Raw genomic sequence first — 20,007 nt, forward strand, 5'->3', positions numbered from 1 at the left:
GTGTTTAGACGGCTTGTCATCACCCCCTCGAAACGCGGGATACCCCAGCAACAAAGCAACAAGGAGCCAGCCAAGAAAAGGTCGGCCAAATCAAGGTCGGCATCGCAACTGCCCAAAATGACGGCACTCTCGATGGCTGGCGAGGTGGACGGGCAGGCTCCGGTGGAGGGCACCACTCCCGTGAACCGGCGCCTATACAACCCCGAGGCCTCCATAGTCCTGGTGGGAAGCCGCGGCGCCGGCAAGAGGTCGCTTGGCTTCATCGCCGCCCTGCACCTCCGGCGCCGCCTGGTGGTAGAGGACCACTGCTTCGAGCAGCTCACGGGCGTCTCCCGCGCCACCTTCCTCCGGCAGCACGACAGGGATGCCTTCGCCCGCAAGAATGCCGGCGTCTTCAAGCAAATGCTCGACACCAACCGCAAGGGCTGTGTCATCGTGTGTGGCATGACCAGCCTGTCCGACGAGGCCCAGAGCCTTCTGGACCAGTACACAGCGACAAACCCGGTCGTCTACGTCCATCGCGAAAGGGAGCGGGTGGTCGAGTTCCTCGACAGTGCTGATGCCCATCTCCTACTCGAGGCTGACCAGAGCCACCGGCGATGCTCCAACTTCGAATACTACAACCTGTACGACACCTTCTGCAGCAGATCCGACTCACCTGGGGAGACGACGCCCCGCTGGGATGCACTTTCTGCGAGCTCTTCGACTCTCCTCAGCGCAAAGGAGGATTTCACAACATTCCTGGATCTGCTCCACGGTCAGGGGTGGCGACGCAAGTGGCTTGAGAGCCCCTTTGCCCTCAATGCCCTGCCCCCGGAGTTCAGACAGTACTCATACGCCCTGCGCCTCCGACTTTCGTGGTTACTCCATATGAAGCTCGCCTGGGACGACATGGAAGCGGCCGGGGACTGTGTCGAGTTCATAGTAGACTGCTGGCCTGAGGATATGGCCAACGTTATCGCCAAGCAGGTGGCTCTTATCCGCAGGAGGCTTTCCTGCCCAATCATTTACCATGTTGAGGAGAAGCCCAGGGGTCAGCGGCGGAGGCCCCCAGAGGAGAGAGATATGGTCGACACCGACCTCCTTGAGCTTGGCCTGCGCCTGAACGTCGACTATATCAGCCTAGACCTCCAAAGAAGCCCAGCCTTGATCAATCGCGTGCTCGAGCACAGGGGTCGGACCAGGGTTATTGGAAACTTCTGGTACAACGGCCTGGGCGCACTCGCTTGGGGAGACCCGGCCCAGCTCGATAACTATTTGCGCGCCCAGGGGCTGGGATGTGACATTGTCAGAATGGTGCGCTTCTGCTCCGGCGACAGCACAGTCGAGAAGCTTGCCAGCTTCCGGGAGCTGGTGCGACTCACGGTACCGGACCCGAAGCCGCCGCTGGTCGCCTACGACTATTCCGTTCTTGGGACGCGCACGCCCTACCAGTCCCGCATCCTTAACCCCGTGAAGCCGCCGGGCATGGATAACAGCGATCATCTGGCCACCCTGTGCACCTACCGCAGCACCTTTGGGCAGCTCTTCACCCAGTTCCTACTGGACCCGCTGCAGTTTTATGTACTTGGCCGGAATGTGTCCTACTCCATCTCGCCGGCCATGCACCAAGCAGCGTACGAATTCACTCGGATGCCGCATACTTTCCAGCCCTTCTCGTGCTCAACACTGGAGGAGCTGCACCTGATCAGCCGTGCCCCAGCGTTTGGCGGCGCGTCGCTGGCGGCGCCGTTCAAGGTGGCCATCATGCCGCAGCTAAAATCTAAGAGCCATCATGCGAGCATAATCGGAGCCGTCAACGTGTTGCTGCCCCTGCGTGGCCAAGCCGACAGCATCATCAGCCACCCGACATCGCGGAACAAGGCCGGTCCCGCCACCGACTTCTATGGCGATAACACCGACTGGAGCTCGATCCTGACCTGTCTCAAGCGGGCCATTAGTCCCTGAAACTACGTCCGGCCCTCAAAGACGACAGCGCTGGTGATTGGTGCCGGCGGCATGGCGAGGGCGGCCATCTATGCCTTGATCCAGCTAGGCTGTCGCAATATCTTTGTCTATAACAGAACCCGTGAGAACGCCATCCAGATCGCAGACCATTTCAACCATGCCGTCCAGACCAAGAAGATGTGGTCCAATATAGCCGTGCAAACCCAAGTCTGCCATGTACTCTCGTCCATCTCGCAGGATTGGCCCCAGTCCTACCAGCCCCCTACGATAATTATCTCATGCGTACCGGCAACAAGTGTAGACGGCGGGCCTCCGCCCGATTTCGAAGTTCCCCGGCAGTGGCTGGGCAGCCCCACTGGTGGCGTCGTCGTCGAGGTAAGCCAGGAGCCCCATCGCAAGGCTTGGTGTTTTGGGTCAAAAGTGAGGCTGACATGTTTCTATTCTTCTGGTGCAGCTAGCGTACGAACCACTCATCACTCCCCTTGTGGCCCAGATGCAGGTGTTCAGGCATACCGTCTCCCCGTCGTGGGTGGTTGTCGACGGCCTCGAAGTGGTCAGCGAAATGGCGATCGAGGCATTTGAGCTCATGACGGGCCGCATGGCTCCCAAGAAGCTAATGAGGAGCGTGTGTAGGAGCACGTGGGAGCAACAGAGGAGAGAACTTTCGTCAATCTCATGAGATATGTAGTAGTCGTTCGTCAGATCCGGGACTATTTTTTAGTGAAATTACAATCGTGATGTGTTTTAAAGCACGGGACGTAAACCAAGTCAATCACAGTAGGTCAGTGAGAGCGCACCCGATTCAGGGTAGGTTGTTTGCTGGCAGCAGCAAGGACGCTGGCTCCTTCCTCCTGCCTCGGCGACTAGCTGAAAATTGGGATCGCAGTGCAACCAGAAGGGAAAGAGCTGCCCATCACCGAGACCAGACGTCCAGCCTCTGCGCTTTTGACAGGTCAGGCTCCCTGTTATCTCCGGCCTCCTCCTCTTTACAGAGTACCTATTTTCTCCTTGCAAGTTCCGAAATAGGCACTTCTCCCACCGCCAAACCTCACCTTCGTTTTCAAGCCTGAACCTTCGCACTATCGCGCCGTGATAAAGTGACGGGAATCTCAACTAATACCTCACTCTTGTTCAAATCACAATCCAGCGACCACCTTGGGAGGTCCATTGCGGGCACCACCACTCCAAGCGCACCTCGCTCGATCTCCAGCTCGCGAGTTCAATCCCTAAAATTGACGCCATCAGCAATACCGCGACGGCTACCTCCCTTGCCATCACTTTCCCAAGCTCGCCTGTACCCAACACGCCGAAACACTGTGACAATCCGTCACAACATAAACACCAATCATGCCAGATCTCCTTCAAGCCCTGCGCCGGGTACAGAGCACCTACGTTCTGTCAGGGGAGCCCCTACGCCCCGGTCCCTCTCGCTCCCGGAGCGTAACTAGAATGCTTGGCGCATGGCCTGAGAAGACAGCCCACGGCGACCGGAGAGGCGTCCAGGAGCTCGCGGACAACCATAAGCTTCAGCAATACTGCTTCTCGGACTTTCCAGACTCTCTGAGGAGAAGCACCAGCACCAACTGGAGTAGCAGCAATGACAGCAGTGGCAAAGTTGCTGATACTTGCGGTACCGATAGCTCTCAGGTTGACAGGGGCCGCAGCCGCGGCGACGACAGCGGCGACGATGCAAGTGATGAGGCCTCCTCGTGCTCTAATGACCACATGTCTATTGCAGAGCTTGAATTCGCCCCCGAAAGTGAGTCCATTCCCCAATCCAACCATGATTTTGCTACCACGCAGCCTGGAATGGTGGTTTCTGCAAGATTCCGAGCTGACTGTTTCGGCAAGACCTCGACGACGAGGTGATGGAAGACGCGGAGGGCCCGGGCCCTGCAACAGAGCCCAAGTCGACCTCGGCGACGCCCCCGAGCGCCCCGAAGAAGCCAAAGTATGCGCCGCGCTTTCTTCCCTACACGAAAACCTCGCCGAGGGGCTACAAGGTGCTCCAGAGGCCCGGCGAGGGTAGGGACCTCTGGTCCCCGGGAGACGGATTCACGAGGAAGGAGGCCCGACCGCTGGGCGTCTGCATCGGCTCCAAGCGCAAGCTCTCGGACCTGGCCGCCGCCGTCGGCTTCCTGGACCTGACTCCCCAGTCGGACGCCCACGATCTGGGCTGGCAAGCCCCCTACGAGGCCGCGACCCCAAGGAAGCGGAGGCTCGCACCCGGCTTCGCCGCAGAGCGTGACGCGGATCTGGACGAGTCCCTGCGGCGAGGTCGGTCCCGCCGCCGTCTGGCGCCTAAACCCCGCTCTCCGGGTCGTGCCTCGTCGCCACGGGCTCACAATAAATCTGCCCAGCCAGAAAACGCACTCGATACTGGAGTCAACACTGCCGGCCCTAGCCCTCCCGCTACGCTCTACTGCTCGCACCCTCTTTCTCTTCGGCCGGGCTTGCCGCGGCCTTCTCAGGATGCGGGTTCAACCACTCTTTGAGAAGGGTTTGCGCTGGCATCGCAGGAACCTTGGACGCCGGGGCTTTTCTTCTTTGCTGGCGAAAGCTCAACAGCGCACAGAAACGGTTGCCCATTTTATCCACCTCACTCATCGGAGCATGACAGTTGACTAGGACAAGGATTACGGCCACTCATCACACACCTGTCGTGATTCACATCCATCCCCTCTGCGATATGTTGTTGCTCCCTTCGCCCTCTCCTAAGACGGGTGCGTATAGACTCTTTTTGGCAAGAATCATATTGGCGTTAAGGACCTAATTCTAAAAGTAACCAGTCTTCTGTGTCCTCATCTCTTCTTGCTTGTGGTTAGAGCAATCTCTTCCACATCAGCAATGGTTTTCTAGAATAGGGTCTAGGTTGGGAGAGCAAGTGCAAACGAGCGTGGGGATGCTGGGCTCAATGGAGAAATCAGCCAGGCTACGACTAGCAACGACTTTTGATAGAAACAAGCTCTAATACCGCATCCCTCATTTCAGTAGCGCGACTTTGGCCGCGTGCGCGTTTGATGGTGGTGCCTCTTTCTGCGGGCGTGCTCGTCGTGATTCTCCTAGTAGTCCTTGTCTCGCCATCTCCAGCGAGAGTTCATAAGGCGGAATCCCTACTCTCCGCCTTTGAAGGGCTTGATGGGCTGCGAGTCTGGGACGTAGTCGTATTGACCGCCCATGTTGACGAGCCAGGTCTGCTGGTAGTGGGCCGGGGGCTTGGGGCCCCAGAGGAAGTTGTGCGGGAAGCCCAGGTCAAAGGGGATGGCGCCCTCGATCTCGGCGATGTCCTCGGGGGACAGCTCGAGTAACAGCCCCTCGATGTTTTGCGCCAGGTGCTCCACCGTGCGTCCTCCCTGCGTTTTGCTTAGCTGAATATCCCAGTCATGGTTGGATCCTGTGACGATGAGCTACGAGCGGTGCCAGAAAAAAGAAAACTCACAACAATGGGAAAGACGTAGGGGGCCTTGTGCATGACGTAGGCCAGCGCGACCGAGGTGATTATGGTGTTGTTGCGCTTCGCGACGTCCTCCAGCACCTTGGACACCTTGAAGTCGTCCTCGCTGGCCTGGACCTTGAGCCCGTCCGTGGCCTTCCACTGCTCCTCCGTCTTGAACTTTCCTCCGCCCAGGCTGCCCCAGGGAGCCAGACCCATCTGGGGAATCGGAGCGCGTCAGCTTCTCTTGCTCGGGCATGTCCCGTGGGGATGCGCACAGACCCGGTGGCGGGTTTTGCAACTTACACCCTCGGCGCGGACCATGGGGATGATCTCGCGCTCAAAGTCGCGCGAAGCAGCCGACCATCGTCCCTGGTAGATGCTGAACTGACGGAGGCCGTGGTTCCTCGCGTACTCGTTGGCCTTGCTGACAACCCACGCCGGCGTGTCAGATATGCCCAGGTACAGGACCTTGCCCTCGGCAACCAGATGGTTGAGGGACTGCATCAGCTCTGGGATCGACGTCGAGTAGTCCCACCAGTGCACGTAGAGCTAGATGTTGAAAACACAATGGCACGGTTAGTGATTGGCGCCTGAGAAGAGGTGCATGCATTATTCGTTTTATAGAGACAGGCCACTTACCAGATCGATATAAGAAGTCTGCAGCTTCCTCAAGCTGGCATCAACCGAGGTGCGGAGACTCTTGGTACTATTGCCGGTGGAGTTTGCCATGATCTCAACACCGCCCTGGCCAGCTCGGAAGTTGGACGTGTATTTTGTGGCGATGACTAGGACACGGCATGGCAACATCACTGTCAGCAACCCCCAGACGACAGAAACGCTCAGGGGAGTCCAACCTACCCATCTGTTCCCGGTTGCCGCGCTTCTGCATCCACTCTCCGATCCAGACCTCGGACTGTTCGAACTGGTAATTGTTCGCGGTGTCGATAAAGTTACCTAGCCACAAGGGGGTCCAGTCAGCAATAAGTCCTAGAGATGGCTATGCGTTCGTCGAGCACGGCCAGCATCCATGAGACTAGACTCCAACAAAAAACCGGAGGGCCCGGAACATACCACCCTGCAAAGAGCATGTTAGCAAATGCCAGAGATGCCAGATATGTGTCACATCCTATGCATGGGAAAATGAAAGGAAAACACACCTGGGCATAGAAGAAATCAAGAATCTTCTCCGTCTGGTCCTGGTTGCAAGATCCCATGTAGGCCTTCCACTTGTCGCCAAAGTTCATGGCGCCGAGACACAGCGGGCTGACCCGGACGGCGGCGGTGGGCGAGAGCAGCCTGTAGCGTCCCAGAGGGCTCTTGGCCGGCGGCGCCATGGGCATAGCACTACTAAGCGGCATGGCTGCGGCTGTCCAGCTCGAAGCGGGCGGCGGGATAGTGAGGCGGCGGGCAGCTTGCTGCTAATTGTTGTTGTTGTTGCTGTTGTGGTTGTTGTTGTTGATGGCGGTGGAGGAGTGGTGTCGAGCGGGTCCCTCGAACCTCAAGGGCCTTGGGGATGTGTGGGGATATGGACCGGGGAAGAGTAATGTGATGGGGATCAAGTGTGAAGGACGGGGACGAAGACTATACAGGTCCCTGCTAGATACCATAACCGTGGGATATATACGCGCGCGGGGTACCTAGGCCGAATACCCACTGCCTGGAGTGGTCCAAAGTGGAGAGCAGAGCAGACGTCGTCAAGTATGTGTCGTCTCGTGTATTTTCGACGACGGCCCGGTGCCTTTGCAGGAGGGCAGGTGGAATTACGGGGTCCAGAATCCGCTATCTCCAGGCCTGGATCTTCCGCAGGCGAGGGATGGAGTTGCATCCATTGAGCATGGGCGGTTCTTTTTGGACGAGCCTGGGACGGACTGCTCCCACGCTCCTTCCGGTGCATGGATCATTCGGTTACGCCAGCCCAAAGTTAACTGCATTTTAGTAGGCAACATCATTCCTGTTTCGGCCGCAGCGGGCTAGTGTAGGTACACCTATCTGGAGGTGGCATCCCCTGAACGCACCTTCTCTGCAAGGGAGCCAATGACATTTGGCGAGAAGCTATGGTGGCACCCAAACAGGCAACAAACGTGTGCTTGGCTCGCACCAATCCTATCACTTGTCTAAATCCGATGCTCACTCCTCACTTAAGCCGGCTATTTCTTATTCCCGATCTTCCAAGCTACCTACCGGGTTTACTGACTTTGAGTTGGCGATAAAAAATCACCGCCGGGCGAAACCACCCCTTTATCCAACTCACCAGCGAACGATCAAAGACGTCACCTCACTGCCACCATACTCCGTCATACTGGACAGAACTCTCGCGTCTCATACACTCGCCATGGCTTGCTTATAAGTACAGGTCCGTGAGGTAAATATAACAGGCCATAACGCTGGGCGTGCCAAACGTTAGGCACACAACGACAGCACCCCGCCTGCTCAGGCGAGGGTTCGTTGTGCATAAGGAGCAGGAGTCTTCCGTCCGGGGAGGTCTAGCAGGTCCACACACCAACGATGCCGTCCTTGCGACCCTCCACCAAGTAGCTGTCCTTTATCCTGACGCGCTCAACGATGGCCGGCGGGTTCTTCAGCTCCTCAGCTGCCTTGATGCCCGCGCCGCAGTCCCACTGCCGGCCCTCTGCCTTGTCGTACACTTTGACCACGTCCTCACCGGCCGCGCTGACGATGCGCCTAGTATCGAACATCATGCTGGTGATGCCGTTCTCATAGGCGTAGGCGTCGTAGATGGAGCCGGTGCGCAGATCCCATATCTGTGTCATCAATGCATGATTAGTCATATGCCCTCTCATGTAGTAGTATGAAATGTCGCTCGGCGACGTCATGGGGCCGGTCCTTGGCCAGAAACTCACCCTGATGCTCCTATCCAGCGAGCCAGTCACGAGATGCACATCGTCAAATTGGAGGCACGTCACGGGGCCCGTGTGGCCGACCAGGCTTCGGTGCACCTGGCCGCTCCGCAGGTCCCACAGCCTGACCATGCCGTCTGCCGTACCGCATGCCAGCGCCGCATCAAACACTTGCAGAGAACCCACAAAGTCGGCGGCGTCGGCCTGCGACCGCGTCGTCTGTCGCCATGTGTTGCCCTCGCTGGCTCCGGACGACGCCTGCGCCGCTGCCCACATAACGTCCAGCGTCTGGACGCACCGACCCTTCTCCAGATCCCACTGACGAAGCGTCTTGTCGGCCGATCCGGAAACAAGCGTGTTGCCCTTGAAATGCAGCGCCGTCACCTCGTCCATGTGCGCCGACAGCGTGACGACGGGGCAGTCGGCCATGCTTCCAGCGGGCGGGTCCACAGGCTGATCGTCGGGGTTCTCGAATGCCATGGCCTCATCGTCGTCGTCCTCTTTGCCGCCAAAGTGGCCTCCGTGCGGGTCGTAGTGCGCCCGGCTCAGGTCCCAGAGCCGCACCGTCGCGTCCGCGGAGCCCGTTGCCAGCAAGTTGTCAACCACCTGCAGAGCCCGTACAGACGCGGTGTGGCCATCGATCAAGCCGATGCACCGTCCCGCGTTGAGATCCCAGACCTTGATCGAGTCGTCCATGGCCGCCGTCACCAGCGTGCCGAAGGGCGCATCAAAGTCCACAGCGGTGATGCGGTCGTTGTGCGCCCTCAGCTCGCGGATCCCGGTGCCCGGCTCAAAGTGCTCGTGCAGGACAGCCGCGGACCTTCGGCGGACCACTCTGGGCTTCCTGCCCTTGGATGGGCTGGTGCCCGTCGACGGTATCTTCTCGTAGATGGACTGCGACATGAACCCCATGTCTCCGTCATGGCCTAGCACCAGATCATCGTCCAGATGTCGAGCTACGCTTCCCGCTAATGACTCGGCTTCATCCACGAGTTCCTGTGCATCTTCAACCCGCGTCTCGACCTCCATGACTACGCGGAGAACATGGATATGTTAGCGGGCCTGGCCTTCGCCGCAATGCAGAACAGGTCGAGGAAAGAAGCCAAGAAGAGAAAAGCAAAGAGAAAAACTGGACAAGAAACAGGAGAAGCGCGAAAAGTGAGGGGCCGAGCAGGGGGGAATTTACGGTCGTGCTCTAGTATCGTCTCTTCTTGCTCCAGCACGGCGAGACGATCTAGTATTATTTTTCGCATGCCGTACAGGTTGGAGATTTTGGTGTCGATCTCGCGGATCTCGCAACTGGCCATGCTCTTACGGATCCCGAGCATCTCCAGCTCGTGAGCCATCGCCGCGCGCTCCTTGCGCAGCTTCTGCAGGCCATGTGGACCCTCGGGCGTGCCGGGGGCCTCATCCAGAAGCCTCCTCCCCCGCGACACGCGACGCCGGTGCTTCTTCCCCTCGTCGGTGAGCTCGGGGAAGGTGGCCTGGAAGCCCTGGAAGAGCGAGTAGTCATTGTCATCGTCGGGGATGTTGTCCAGCAGCTCGTCGGGGACGTGGGCAAGCGCGCGGTGCTGGATCTCCTTGGTTGAGAGCTTGGACCGCACCAGATCGGAGGGGGTGGTCCGCGCCATGGAGAACATGCTGCGCTGAAGATCTGGCCGTCGCAGATGCTTCTGGACGACCTCGGTCATGGTACTCTGGTAACTTGAGCTCGTCGTGGGGTCCGAGTTGGAGGGCCTTATGAGGTGGCTCGCAGTGCTCGTCACCTTGCGGCCAAAGGCCTCCAGTCCCCGGGGCTGGCGCAGAGGGGCAGAAAAAAGTTAGGGACTAGCGCAAGCGACAGCAAGGGGCACATCCACGGCGGCGGCTTGAAGCTTTTCTCGTCGCCGCGCAGGCAGTGGCGACCTACCGAGAGGATGGAGCCCTCATCCTCGTGCGCGAGGTCATCGTTGAAGGGTATTTCGTCGTCGGGAGACGCCATGGGGGAGGAGCAGCTGGTGCAGTCAGGGCTCCAGACCGCGCACGGCGCAACAAGGGAGCCGCGGTGCTGAGGGCAATTGGTGGGCTGCCGGGGGTATTAAAATGTTGCGCATGAGGGCCGACTGAAAAAAAAAGGTAAGGCAAGGAGCAGGCTTCTTGCTCGAATATTTCCCACCCCGAGCTCCGCCCTGCGGCTTCTTCCACCTGAATTGACGCAGGCGAGCTGTCTCGGCCAACGTGATTGGCTGCGTGTAGCCGTGGGTGTGGGCTAGAGAGGTGGGGAATGCTGCCCGCCCGCGATTGCGGTGTTCGGTGTCGTGTCGCACTGGAGTCTGGCGCCCCCCCGTCCAAGCTGGGCCGCCGCTCGGAGGCGAATTTAAAGACGTGCTCGATTGCATCAAATTACACCACAACAGAACGATCAGCAGGTAGCTGGATATTGAGTATCATGAGGCTCCCTGGTACAGACTTATTTAGTGTAACAAGGCTGGCAGGATGACAACCGTCGAGCCAGCGAAGAGCAGCGGCTTCCAAACCGCCATGGATACCCAGATGAGAAAAAAGAAGCCGGGAAGCAATCGCGGGCTTACTAGTACATCCTTTCTGTAGTGAGCCCATGATTCGACCAATATCGGCCGGCTCCCACGTAAGGCGGTCTTCTCACCCGCCTTGGACCAGGCCAGCAGAGAAAAAGTCTCACAGTCGCAACCACAAGAAACCCCCAAAGCCCTGACTCGACCGGATAGGCACAAACTCGACAGAGCGGTCAAAGTCACTTGAAGTCGTCCCTATTTAAAGCCTCCAGCCCCCTCCGTTTTCGGGCGCGGGGTCCAGGTTAGTCTGACTCTCAGACTCCATATTGATGATATCTTGGCCCCATATTGCTACCCCCACCCGCTATCAGTCTCCAAACGACCATGTTTAGACATATCCTAACTCCAGTCATATTAGCCCTCTCAACTCTTGCAATGGACTCTTTGATCGACCTGTCAGACGCCACCTCGGCGCTGGATCTAAACCGGATCCGGTTCCAGCTCATGTGAGTAGAGCCGTGTATTTCCAAGACAATGGGAGCCCGACCGCTCACACGTGCTCATCCGCCCTTCTTCGCAGCCGGCTGGAGGACACCATCACCTTCCATCTCATCGAGCGGGTCCAGTTCCCGCTCAACCGGAACATCTACGTGCCCGGGGCCGTCGAGATCCCCAACAGCACCCTGAGCTTCATGGAATGGTACCTCCGCGAGCAGGAGGCGCTGTCATCGCGCATCCGCCGCTACAAGTCGCCCGACGAGTATCCCTTCTTCCCAGACGCCCTCCAGGAGCCGATACTGCCGTCGTTGAACTACCCCAAGATCCTGCATCCCAATGACGTCAACGTCAACCCAAAGATCAAGGAGTTCTACACCGAGAAGTTCCTGCCCGCCGTCTGCTCCGACTTTGGCCACGACGACAGGGGCCCCCAGCAGGAGAACTACGGCTCCACGGCCACTGAGGACATCGCCTGCCTGCAGTCGCTGTCGCGGAGAATCCACTTTGGGAAGTTTGTGGCCGAGTCCAAGTTTCTTAAGGAGCAGGACAGGTTCACGGCCCTCATAAAGGCCTGCGACCGCGACGGCATCGGCCGTGCCATCACCAACGAGGCCGTCGAAAAGCAGGTCCTCGAGCGGCTCAGGCTCAAGGCCGAAACCTACGGCAGGGATCCCAGCACCCCGCAAAGCGATATCCCCAACAAAATCAATGTCGACGCCGTCGTCGCCATGTACAAGGACTTTGTCATTCCTCTGACCAAAGAGGTCGAGGTTGAATACCTCATGCAGAGGCTGGAATGAAACGCTCCGGGCGGCGGCACTAGCTGAGCGACGGCTAGGGGCAAGGGAATTCCAAGCGGGAAGGGTAAAACAAAACAAGAATTAGATCATGCGCTTGTCCCACGCTTATACGCGCGAATTTTCGCCATGGTTTTTTTCTTCATTACACTTATAGCCCACGCTCACAAAGGCGGGCTCAAGTAATCGCTGATGGCCTTGACTGCCCCCTCGAACTTGACCGCCTCAATCAAAATCATGTGTCCCTGCGACTTGACCCCCATCTCCTGGAACGCCCTCTTGCTGTCCGCCACGGCCTCGTCCGCCCGCGAGTATGGGAAGCTCCCGTATACCAGGGCGTGCTTCTGGAGCACCTCGTCTTCGGCGTGGAAGTAGAAGAAGGGTGCCTCCTCCTTGGCCTTCTTCTTCTTGCGCTCCGTCTCGATCTCCAGGTTCGACTCCACCTCGGTGTAGGTCTTGGATATGATGAGATAGTGGGAGAACTCGTACGGCTCCTTGTCCTCCACCGCCGCCTCGATCTCGTCCACCAGCAGCCTGTACATGGGCGGCACGATCTCGGAGGGCATGTTGATCAGGCGGTCCGCCAGGATGAGCCCGACGTGCTTGCCGGAGCTGAGGAGGCCGGGCACCGCCGCGGCCAGGGCCTTGTTGCCGCCGGCCTGCGCCTTCTCGGAGACGTACTTGACGAGCGCCGCCACGGGCGGCTTTTCCCTGTGCTCGTGCAGGTTGACCGCCGTCAGGAAGGCGTACGCGTCCGTCTCCTTGCCGTCGACCTTGACGGTCGAGCCGATGGTGCGCTGGGCCAGGATGAGGTCGGCTAGCGCCGAGAAGTCGAACAGCTGCGAGTCGACGTCGAAGAGCTGGCGCAGCAGCGCCTTGACGCCGTGGAAGTCGATTTCGGGGTCGAAGTTGAACCACTCGAAGTCGACGTTTACGACATCGAAATCCTATGCGACGCGGGGTTTCCAGCGTTAGCGATCCACGGGCCCCCAGGGGTCATCATGCGATTCCCCCTTTTTTTTTTCGAGTTTGCGCGCCGCGTATTTACATCGTCGTCTTCGCTATCCCCGTCCATTTGGTCGGGATTGCACTTTTCGACCGGCTGGCCGTCGGCTTCTCTTGCGCGCTTCTTCGCCATTGTGTCTGTGAACCTGAGAAGTCGGAGGGTTGTCTCTAGGTATCGGCCAGAACGTGTTCGGACTACCAACTCTTGACGCGCAAGAGAGGCCAAACTTTTTTTTCCTCGGCGCAAACTGCAAGCTCCAGAAATGCCCCTCAACGCCAATGAAATCTGCGCGACACCGTTCCACAGCTAGCGCCCCGCCCCGCCCCATCCCCTCGGTAGCGATCCCGACTGACGCACAGCTTTTAAAGCCGGTCCGTTCAGCGTCATCAGCAGCGGAGGGATGTGTGAATCACGGGTTACTCAGCCATGATTCCGTGATCATTAAACAGTGCTTTCGTTTACTAGGAAGCACAGTCTGCCGTTGGCATCAAGCAAGTGTAACTGCCGTCTGTTTGGGCAAGTCGTCCTACGTCGAACGAACTTGGGGATACGTGACCCCCAGATCGTGTCGCGATATTATTGTTTCCCCTTTTTCTAACTGCAATCCGTGAAGTGGTCATAATACTAGCGAACAGGTGTATATGGTATGCAGATGAGGGAAGACGACTGGACGTGATATTGAACCACCTGGAGTCCTGACTCGAACAGCCAGGGCGAACCTCAATGTCGATGTCAATAAATTAACTCTTGAAGTGTCCAGAAACGATGCCTATGTGCGAAGGTTGGAAGCCGGAGCTGAGAAATCCAGAGTCAAGACTAATCAACCCATCGAGGTGGTTCGAGATGAATCTAGCGATGAGTGGGGGATCTAGGGGTCGTTTGTGCTAATATTAGCTGCGACGCTAAGTTCCAGGCGCCACAGTGACGCATCAGCCTTAGATGTGGATGCACCCTTGGAGACTGGTGAGCCGAGACGCCGAGACCGCGCGGAGGAGACCACGACATCCAAATGGCTGCCTGAGTCCTGCGCAACAACCTTCTACCTTCAACAAGGCTCCCGAAACGCCTCCCACGAGACACGAAGACGAACAGCCTAGTTGCCGCCACCCGAAAGAGCACGCGTTGCATTCTCCTAAAAACAAACACAACGCCCCCTCTTATAAAACCTCCCATCGCGCCCGCCCTTGGCCGGGAAACGTCGCCAAGATGGCCAGCTCATCACAGTCCAACACACCCGCCTCGAGTGAAGACACCTCGTACGTCGAAATGGCCCGCAACAGCAAAGGCGGCGGCGGCGGCGGCTCCATGGCCGACGTCGAACTCATCGGCCACCACTGCGAGGCCGAGTACTGCAACCAGCTCGACTTCCTCCCCTTCCTCTGCCAGTCGTGCCGCAAGACCTTCTGCCTCGACCACCGCACCGAGACGGCGCACAAGTGCGCGCAAGAGGGCGCGTGGGCCGAGCGGAGACGCCAGGCCTCGCTCGCGCGCCCGTCGGCGGGCGAGGGCCGCATGCTGCGCGACAGCGTGACGCAGAAGCCGTGCGCCTCGCCCGCGTGCAAGACGGTGGTGGGGACGGGCCTGGTCCCGGGGGTGCACTGCGCCAACTGCAACCGCGACTACTGCCTCAAGCACCGGCTCAAGGAGGACCACAACTGCAAGAACCTGGTGCCGCTCGGCGCCCGCCCGGCCCAGGTGCAGCTCGACGCGGCCGCGTCCAAGGCCAGGTCGGCCCTCAGCCGCCTCCGCGCCTGGGGCGCCGCCAAGAAGGAGCAGGCCGGGCGCGCGCTGCCCAAGCCCAAGCCGTCGAGCGCCGCCCAGCGCGCCGCCGCTGTCAGCAACCTCAAGAAGACGGCAAGGGGCGACGACAAGCTGGCGCCCGAGAAGCGCGTGTACCTCTTCGTCGAGGCCGAGGCCGAGACCACGGTCGCCAAGCTGTCAAAGGGCCAGTTCTTCTACAACAAGGACTGGGTCGTCGGCCGCGTCCTCGACGCCGCCGCCAAGAGCCTGCAGGTCGAGAACATCAACAACAGCTCCTCGGCCGAGGAGGACAAGCTGCGCGTCTTCCATGTCGAGGGCGGCCGCATCCTCGAGTTCAACGAGAAGATTGGCCAGTCGCTTGTCAGCGGCAATACCATCGTCCTCCTCCGAGGGGTCGGCCCGCCGCCAAGCCTGATAGAGATGTAATTGCCTATCTCGACCTCGTCATTTCTCCTTTGTATTTTCCATGCATCATCTTTTTTTGTACATCCAAATACCATCTACACACGTCCACTCTGCCCCTTGTTTTTGAGTATGATACAGTGTATATGGAGGGCATAGCCATTGCATCTATGGGAGTTTTGGCTTGAATCGAATTACAATACCATTGCATGTTTGAGCGTGCGAATCGCGATTAAACAGCCGAGTTACCCTAGGGAAGACAATGCATGCATGGTTGGGGGAGCGGTCCTAAACGTGATAGAAACGGCCAAGACACAGGCGGAGAGATGAAATTGTTCATAGAGTTGTGGGTATCATACATACATACATGGCTCTCGCCATCCTACCGTTTCCTACGTGCATCGACACCCTTTTAGAGCTCCTTCTCCTTGGGAGGTTTGTTGAGTTGACTTTCCCTGCCGGTCGCGGGAGCATCTCCAACGCTCCTATAGTACATACTATGTGTCAGCATACAATCACAGCAGAGCACGAATTGCATATTTCAGGTGTTGATCGTGACCAGACGTACTTGTGACCACCAAAGGTCTCGAATCCCTTGTGAAAGGTCCACTCCACAGCATTCTCGACGGGGTGATCGAAAAGAGATGGAAGGAAGGGCACCACGCTGAGTCCCAGCCCTATGGGTCCCCAAGTCCTTATCGTCTTGTTCTTGAGGTTCTTCATGGCCTTGCCAGAATACCTAACCACGCTGTGTATGGTGAATGCGGGTAGCCCCATGCTCGCAAGGCTCTGGAAGATTGCGCGCTGGGCCATGACGGTACGGTAATCCTCGAGCGGCGTGACCGTCCCCGGCTTCAAGTCGGATGCCTTCGGGGCGGTCGCGTCGGAGCCTAGAATGCGCTGCTGGGTAGCCGTAAGGGTTATTTGCGGGTTGCGCGTGCGCTGATTGTGCCAGTATGACTTGTAGCCTTCGTGTGATACGTCGCCGAGTATGTAGAGCCAGGACACGCCGTAGGCCCCCTTGATCAGGTAGGGGTGTGCCACAGGTCGGAAGGACTCGCCGATGTCTGATGTGTAGGCAACGTATCGGTGAGCCGAGAGCATTATCGTGCGGAGGCGGGCGGCGTATCCGGCGTAGCGGATGTTAGAATCGGTCGAATCCGGAGCACTGCGGGACGGATCCAGCCAAGATGTTAGTCTCATGCCAGAGTGAAGAAGCCGAGTAAAGTCCATGGTATCCGTACTAGCCGTCCACCAGCTGATCGTAGATGGAGTCATCCTTGTCCGCTTTGTCTACAATCTTCTGCAGCGACGGCGAGAGCTTCTGCCTGTCGGGGAGCTTGTCGGCGTCGAACGGGGTTTTGCGGGCGCCATCTTTGGATGTGTCTGCTGCTTTTGATGTTGATGCGGCATCTGACTTGTCAGAGGGTTTGTCGGGACCCTTGGACCAGAACATTGCACAATGTGTGATTTATCGGCGTGTGTAAAGCTAGCCGAAGAGTGGAAGGCTATCGCGATGGCTGACGGCAAGGATTAAGCTGTGATCAAGCTTGAAGCTACTTGATTTGACAACTCCGAGTCGACAGGTCGAGGGTAATTCTGCTGTAGCTTTAGATGGGCGTGTCAAGAGCGCAAAGTCGGATCTTCGGATTGATGATGGCCTCGAAATGGAGTCCGTCCCGCACTACGTCACGCGCGGAAAGCTGATGCGCATTTGCCCGAGTGAGGGGATGGCGTTCATCCCGGCCGCGCGTGGAGCAGAGGTTGTGCTTTTGGTCCGTGCGGCCAACCCGCAGCAAATATACTTCGGCCTGAGGCCAACAAGTCGGGCGTGCCTGTGTGGAGCCGGAGCTCTGGTGCGGCGTAACGTTTTCGTGCCAGCATCTTTCGAACGCAAGATCCCCGGCCAAAATCATCCACCTCGCCAAACGCCGACCAATTCTTCGCCAGCAGCTCCGATCCCCGGTCAGAATTGAAGATGGTCGCCTACTACTCGATCTTCGGCCGCCAGGTCGGCTCCCACCACGTGCGTTCGCCCCCTTGACAGAGCCTGCCGCCCCGTTCCGCAGACCCGAACATGAAAGCCTCCTCGGAACGACGGCGCACGCCGGCGCCGTCAGCAGCGCCTCCACAGGCCATTGAGTGCGCTTGGCTGACTTCTCTGGTTCTCCACAGCTGGCTATTGGTGTCCTGGGTGCCATGTTCGGCGGCTCCTTCCTGGCCCTGAGCGGCGGCAGCAAGAAGGCTGGCGTCCAGACTCCCCCGATAAACGCATCCTCGCCCGACGAGGCTGATTTCATCAAGTGCGTCCCTACTCTCTTGGCCGCCACTAGGCTCTTGGGCCAGTATGGTATGGCATGTATATGCCTGACAGTTTCGTTGACGAAGGGTGCGCAATTTCACAGGAAGTTCCTTGAGAGCGAGGAGAAGGCATCGAAACACTAGAGAAGAGAAAAGAAAAAAGGACAATGGCCGCGAGAGCAATGCTAGAGCAGCGTGGGGCATTATAGCCAGCCTGGCTTGTGTACATTGATAGGTAAAGCGGTTATCTGGTCAAGATGTGCCACTCCTCTTTGCCGTAAATCCACCGAGTTCACTATCATGAGCCCCTATTGACAGAAATGCATACTATCTCCGAATTTGACATCGACAGGTGTAATGGATGTTTCGAGGGGTTTGTTTTTGGCATTGACATGGCCAACGGATGGTACTTGCAGAGCTGGCAGGGGCACCATTTTGCCAGCCCTCTCTCGCGCTTCTTGCCGGCCCGCCAGTTAGACACTGATTATAGCCGGGAGACCCGACGAATCCCCGAAAGGGATTGGATGCTGGGTGAAACAGGGCGATGCAAGGCAACCAAACAGTTTGGCTCATGCAGCAACCATCCATCTGTCACTTGTTCCTTCAGGAAAGGAGAAAAATTAAAGATGTAACCTCGGCGACCAAGTACCGTGCAGCCTGTCGCCCTTCGTTCGCGCGCTATAATCTGATTTGCATCGTCAGCATGGCTGGGGTAACAATGGGAGCAGGGCTGCGACAGCCAAGGGAGGATGTTCTTGTTTGTCGAGGACCTGGGCGGGCGGCAGGTTCCGCGGCTGCTTCACGAGAGCGATCAAGTCGGGAACAATCAGGCACATGCACCATCGCTTGCCCTTCTCTTTACCGTGGGCTTGGAGGACTTCGTGGTTCCCGGTCAGCTCATTGGAGACTGAAAACGAACCAAGATTCCGCTGGTGCCTGGGTTTGCATCTCAGCTATCTACATCCCTTCATTTACCCCGCAACAGCCATCGTTGATGACAGTGAGCATCGCCAATCGAGCTGCGACGCGACGCATCGCCCAAAAACGCGAGCTGCCGACACGAGTGCTTGTGTCGGGTAAGCTCTCACTCGCGCCGGTCCGATGGCCGCATCGTCGCGCTTTGAGGTTACCTTGGAAAGGACGCCGGTTAGGGTATGAGGGACACAGCTACCCGCCTATCAGCCAGCTCCCTAGATGCGACTCCTAGGTGGCGTGCAACAGTCCAGTGCAAACATGTGCTTACACGATCCACGTATTGCAGGTCGCCGACCTCCGTCCCCGAAAGCGAGATGAGGCGCTCAAGTAATTCAACCCAGCGCCGCTCTTAGGAGGACCTGGCTAACTAGATGCGCCGAGCAGATCGCCAGAGCCGCGACCCTCATCCGAGGTGTCCATAGTTCAGCACCATCCTGACTTGTCCGACATTACTGGAACGAATCCCACCCACTCTCTACTACTATCATCCCTAGAAACATCCAGGAACCCGTTCTTCCACGAGGCGGCAGTCTACCTGCCCGCCTTCGAGGAGCTGTACCTGACCTCCAACCTCCTCCAGTCCACGAGCTCATCACAGCTCCCCGTCATCCTCATCTCCAAGGTCCGCCTGCAGCGGGACCCAGACAGCGGCCACGTCACGGGCGTGGAGTGGGCCAAGCTCCGGTCCCCCGCGGCCATGGCCATGCCGGCCGGCGGCGCCCAGTTCGAGTCGGGCATGCTCCTGTGCGCCCAGGGCAGCCTCGCGGCGGACCAGCCCTCGGGCGTCTTCTACATGGCGCGCGGCAAGCCCCCTATCCCGCTGGTGACGTCGTACTACGGCCGCGACTTCAACTCGGTCCACGACGTGGCTGTCGCCCCGGACGGCGGCCTCTGGTTCACCGACCCCTGCCACGGGTTCGAGCAGGACTTCCGCAAGAAGCCGCAGATGCCGTGTCACGTCTACCGCCTCGCCTCGCGCGACTCGGCCGACCTGAGGGTCGTGGCCGACGGGCTTGGGCGGCCGACCTGCCTGGCCTTCAGCCCGGACGGGGGGACTCTGTACATCACCGACACGGATGCCGTGCACGGTGACGGGAACCAGGACGCTACACGGTAAGCACGTTCCGCTGTGTCTCCTTGCCGGATGTGTCTTGCACGGCTGACTGGGTACTGGACGCCCAAAGTGTGGCGACGATTTATGCATACGACGTCCTGGAACGGTCCGGATCGCCCTTCCTGGCCAACAGGCGTGTGTTTGCCTATGCGTTACGCGGCATCCCAATGGGCGTCAAGTGTGACGCCCTCGGCAACGTGTTTGCTGGATGCGCCGACGGCCTCGAGGTCTGGAACTCGGGAGGCAGCCTTCTCGGGGTAATAGAAATTGGAGGTGAGCAAGCACACACATATATACACACACACACACACACACACACACACACACACACACACACACACACACACACACACACGCACACACACACACACACACACACACGCACACACACACATACAC

The 20,007-nt window shown here is 58.5% G+C and overlaps 9 protein-coding genes across 9 annotated transcripts; 5 read left to right on the forward strand and 4 right to left on the reverse strand.

Moving 5' to 3' along the window:
• Positions 1-117: 117 nt before the first annotated feature.
• On the forward strand, positions 118-4,716 carry GGTG_03054 (quinate repressor; the record flags this gene model as incomplete). The annotated part of the gene is made up of 6 exons (XM_009220832.1): positions 118-1,921; positions 1,976-2,322; positions 2,402-2,576; positions 2,698-2,724; positions 3,302-3,706; positions 3,799-4,716. The coding sequence occupies 6 exons, from the start codon at positions 118-120 to the stop codon at positions 4,440-4,442; spliced, it is 3,402 nt and encodes a 1,133-aa protein (XP_009219096.1). The 3' UTR covers positions 4,443-4,716.
• Positions 4,607-6,924, reverse strand: GGTG_03055 (norsolorinic acid reductase). Its single transcript, XM_009220833.1, has 7 exons — positions 6,541-6,924; positions 6,455-6,458; positions 6,242-6,337; positions 6,023-6,168; positions 5,687-5,932; positions 5,387-5,599; positions 4,607-5,300 (listed from the first exon to the last, which is right to left on the reverse strand). Exons 1-7 carry the CDS (start codon positions 6,739-6,741, stop codon positions 5,061-5,063), a joined length of 1,146 nt encoding a protein of 381 aa, XP_009219097.1. The 5' UTR covers positions 6,742-6,924; the 3' UTR covers positions 4,607-5,060.
• A 590-nt stretch (positions 6,925-7,514) lies between these two features.
• On the reverse strand, positions 7,515-10,420 carry GGTG_03056 (mitochondrial division protein 1). The gene is made up of 4 exons (XM_009220834.1): positions 10,151-10,420; positions 9,428-10,037; positions 8,245-9,272; positions 7,515-8,145 (listed from the first exon to the last, which is right to left on the reverse strand). The coding sequence occupies exons 1-4, from the start codon at positions 10,220-10,222 to the stop codon at positions 7,867-7,869; spliced, it is 1,989 nt and encodes a 662-aa protein (XP_009219098.1). The 5' UTR covers positions 10,223-10,420; the 3' UTR covers positions 7,515-7,866.
• Positions 10,421-10,558: 138 nt separating this feature from the next.
• GGTG_03057 (chorismate mutase) lies at positions 10,559-12,352 on the forward strand. Its single transcript, XM_009220835.1, has 2 exons — positions 10,559-11,260; positions 11,335-12,352. Exons 1-2 carry the CDS (start codon positions 11,139-11,141, stop codon positions 12,050-12,052), a joined length of 840 nt encoding a protein of 279 aa, XP_009219099.1. The 5' UTR covers positions 10,559-11,138; the 3' UTR covers positions 12,053-12,352.
• Positions 12,109-13,388, reverse strand: GGTG_03058 (hypothetical protein). Its single transcript, XM_009220836.1, has 2 exons — positions 13,098-13,388; positions 12,109-12,996 (listed from the first exon to the last, which is right to left on the reverse strand). The coding sequence occupies exons 1-2, from the start codon at positions 13,185-13,187 to the stop codon at positions 12,214-12,216; spliced, it is 873 nt and encodes a 290-aa protein (XP_009219100.1). The 5' UTR covers positions 13,188-13,388; the 3' UTR covers positions 12,109-12,213.
• GGTG_03059 (AN1-type zinc finger protein 1) lies at positions 12,322-15,757 on the forward strand. Its single transcript, XM_009220837.1, has one exon. It carries the CDS (start codon positions 13,995-13,997, stop codon positions 15,240-15,242), a length of 1,248 nt encoding a protein of 415 aa, XP_009219101.1. The 5' UTR covers positions 12,322-13,994; the 3' UTR covers positions 15,243-15,757.
• Positions 15,205-16,955, reverse strand: GGTG_03060 (hypothetical protein). Its single transcript, XM_009220838.1, has 3 exons — positions 16,463-16,955; positions 15,787-16,386; positions 15,205-15,703 (listed from the first exon to the last, which is right to left on the reverse strand). Exons 1-3 carry the CDS (start codon positions 16,672-16,674, stop codon positions 15,631-15,633), a joined length of 885 nt encoding a protein of 294 aa, XP_009219102.1. The 5' UTR covers positions 16,675-16,955; the 3' UTR covers positions 15,205-15,630.
• A 128-nt stretch (positions 16,956-17,083) lies between these two features.
• On the forward strand, positions 17,084-17,867 carry GGTG_03061 (hypothetical protein). The gene is made up of 3 exons (XM_009220839.1): positions 17,084-17,244; positions 17,394-17,521; positions 17,624-17,867. The coding sequence occupies exons 1-3, from the start codon at positions 17,197-17,199 to the stop codon at positions 17,661-17,663; spliced, it is 216 nt and encodes a 71-aa protein (XP_009219103.1). The 5' UTR covers positions 17,084-17,196; the 3' UTR covers positions 17,664-17,867.
• Positions 17,868-18,620: 753 nt separating this feature from the next.
• On the forward strand, positions 18,621-19,611 carry GGTG_03062 (hypothetical protein; the record flags this gene model as incomplete). Its single annotated transcript, XM_009220840.1, has 3 exons — positions 18,621-18,671; positions 18,781-18,821; positions 18,879-19,611. 3 exons carry the CDS (start codon positions 18,621-18,623, stop codon positions 19,609-19,611), a joined length of 825 nt encoding a protein of 274 aa, XP_009219104.1.
• Between the last annotated feature and the right edge of the window lie 396 nt (positions 19,612-20,007).

Source organism: Gaeumannomyces tritici (assembly GCF_000145635.1).
Source record: "Gaeumannomyces tritici R3-111a-1 unplaced genomic scaffold supercont2.2, whole genome shotgun sequence".
Classification (NCBI taxonomy): Eukaryota; Fungi; Ascomycota; class Sordariomycetes; order Magnaporthales; family Magnaporthaceae; genus Gaeumannomyces; species Gaeumannomyces tritici.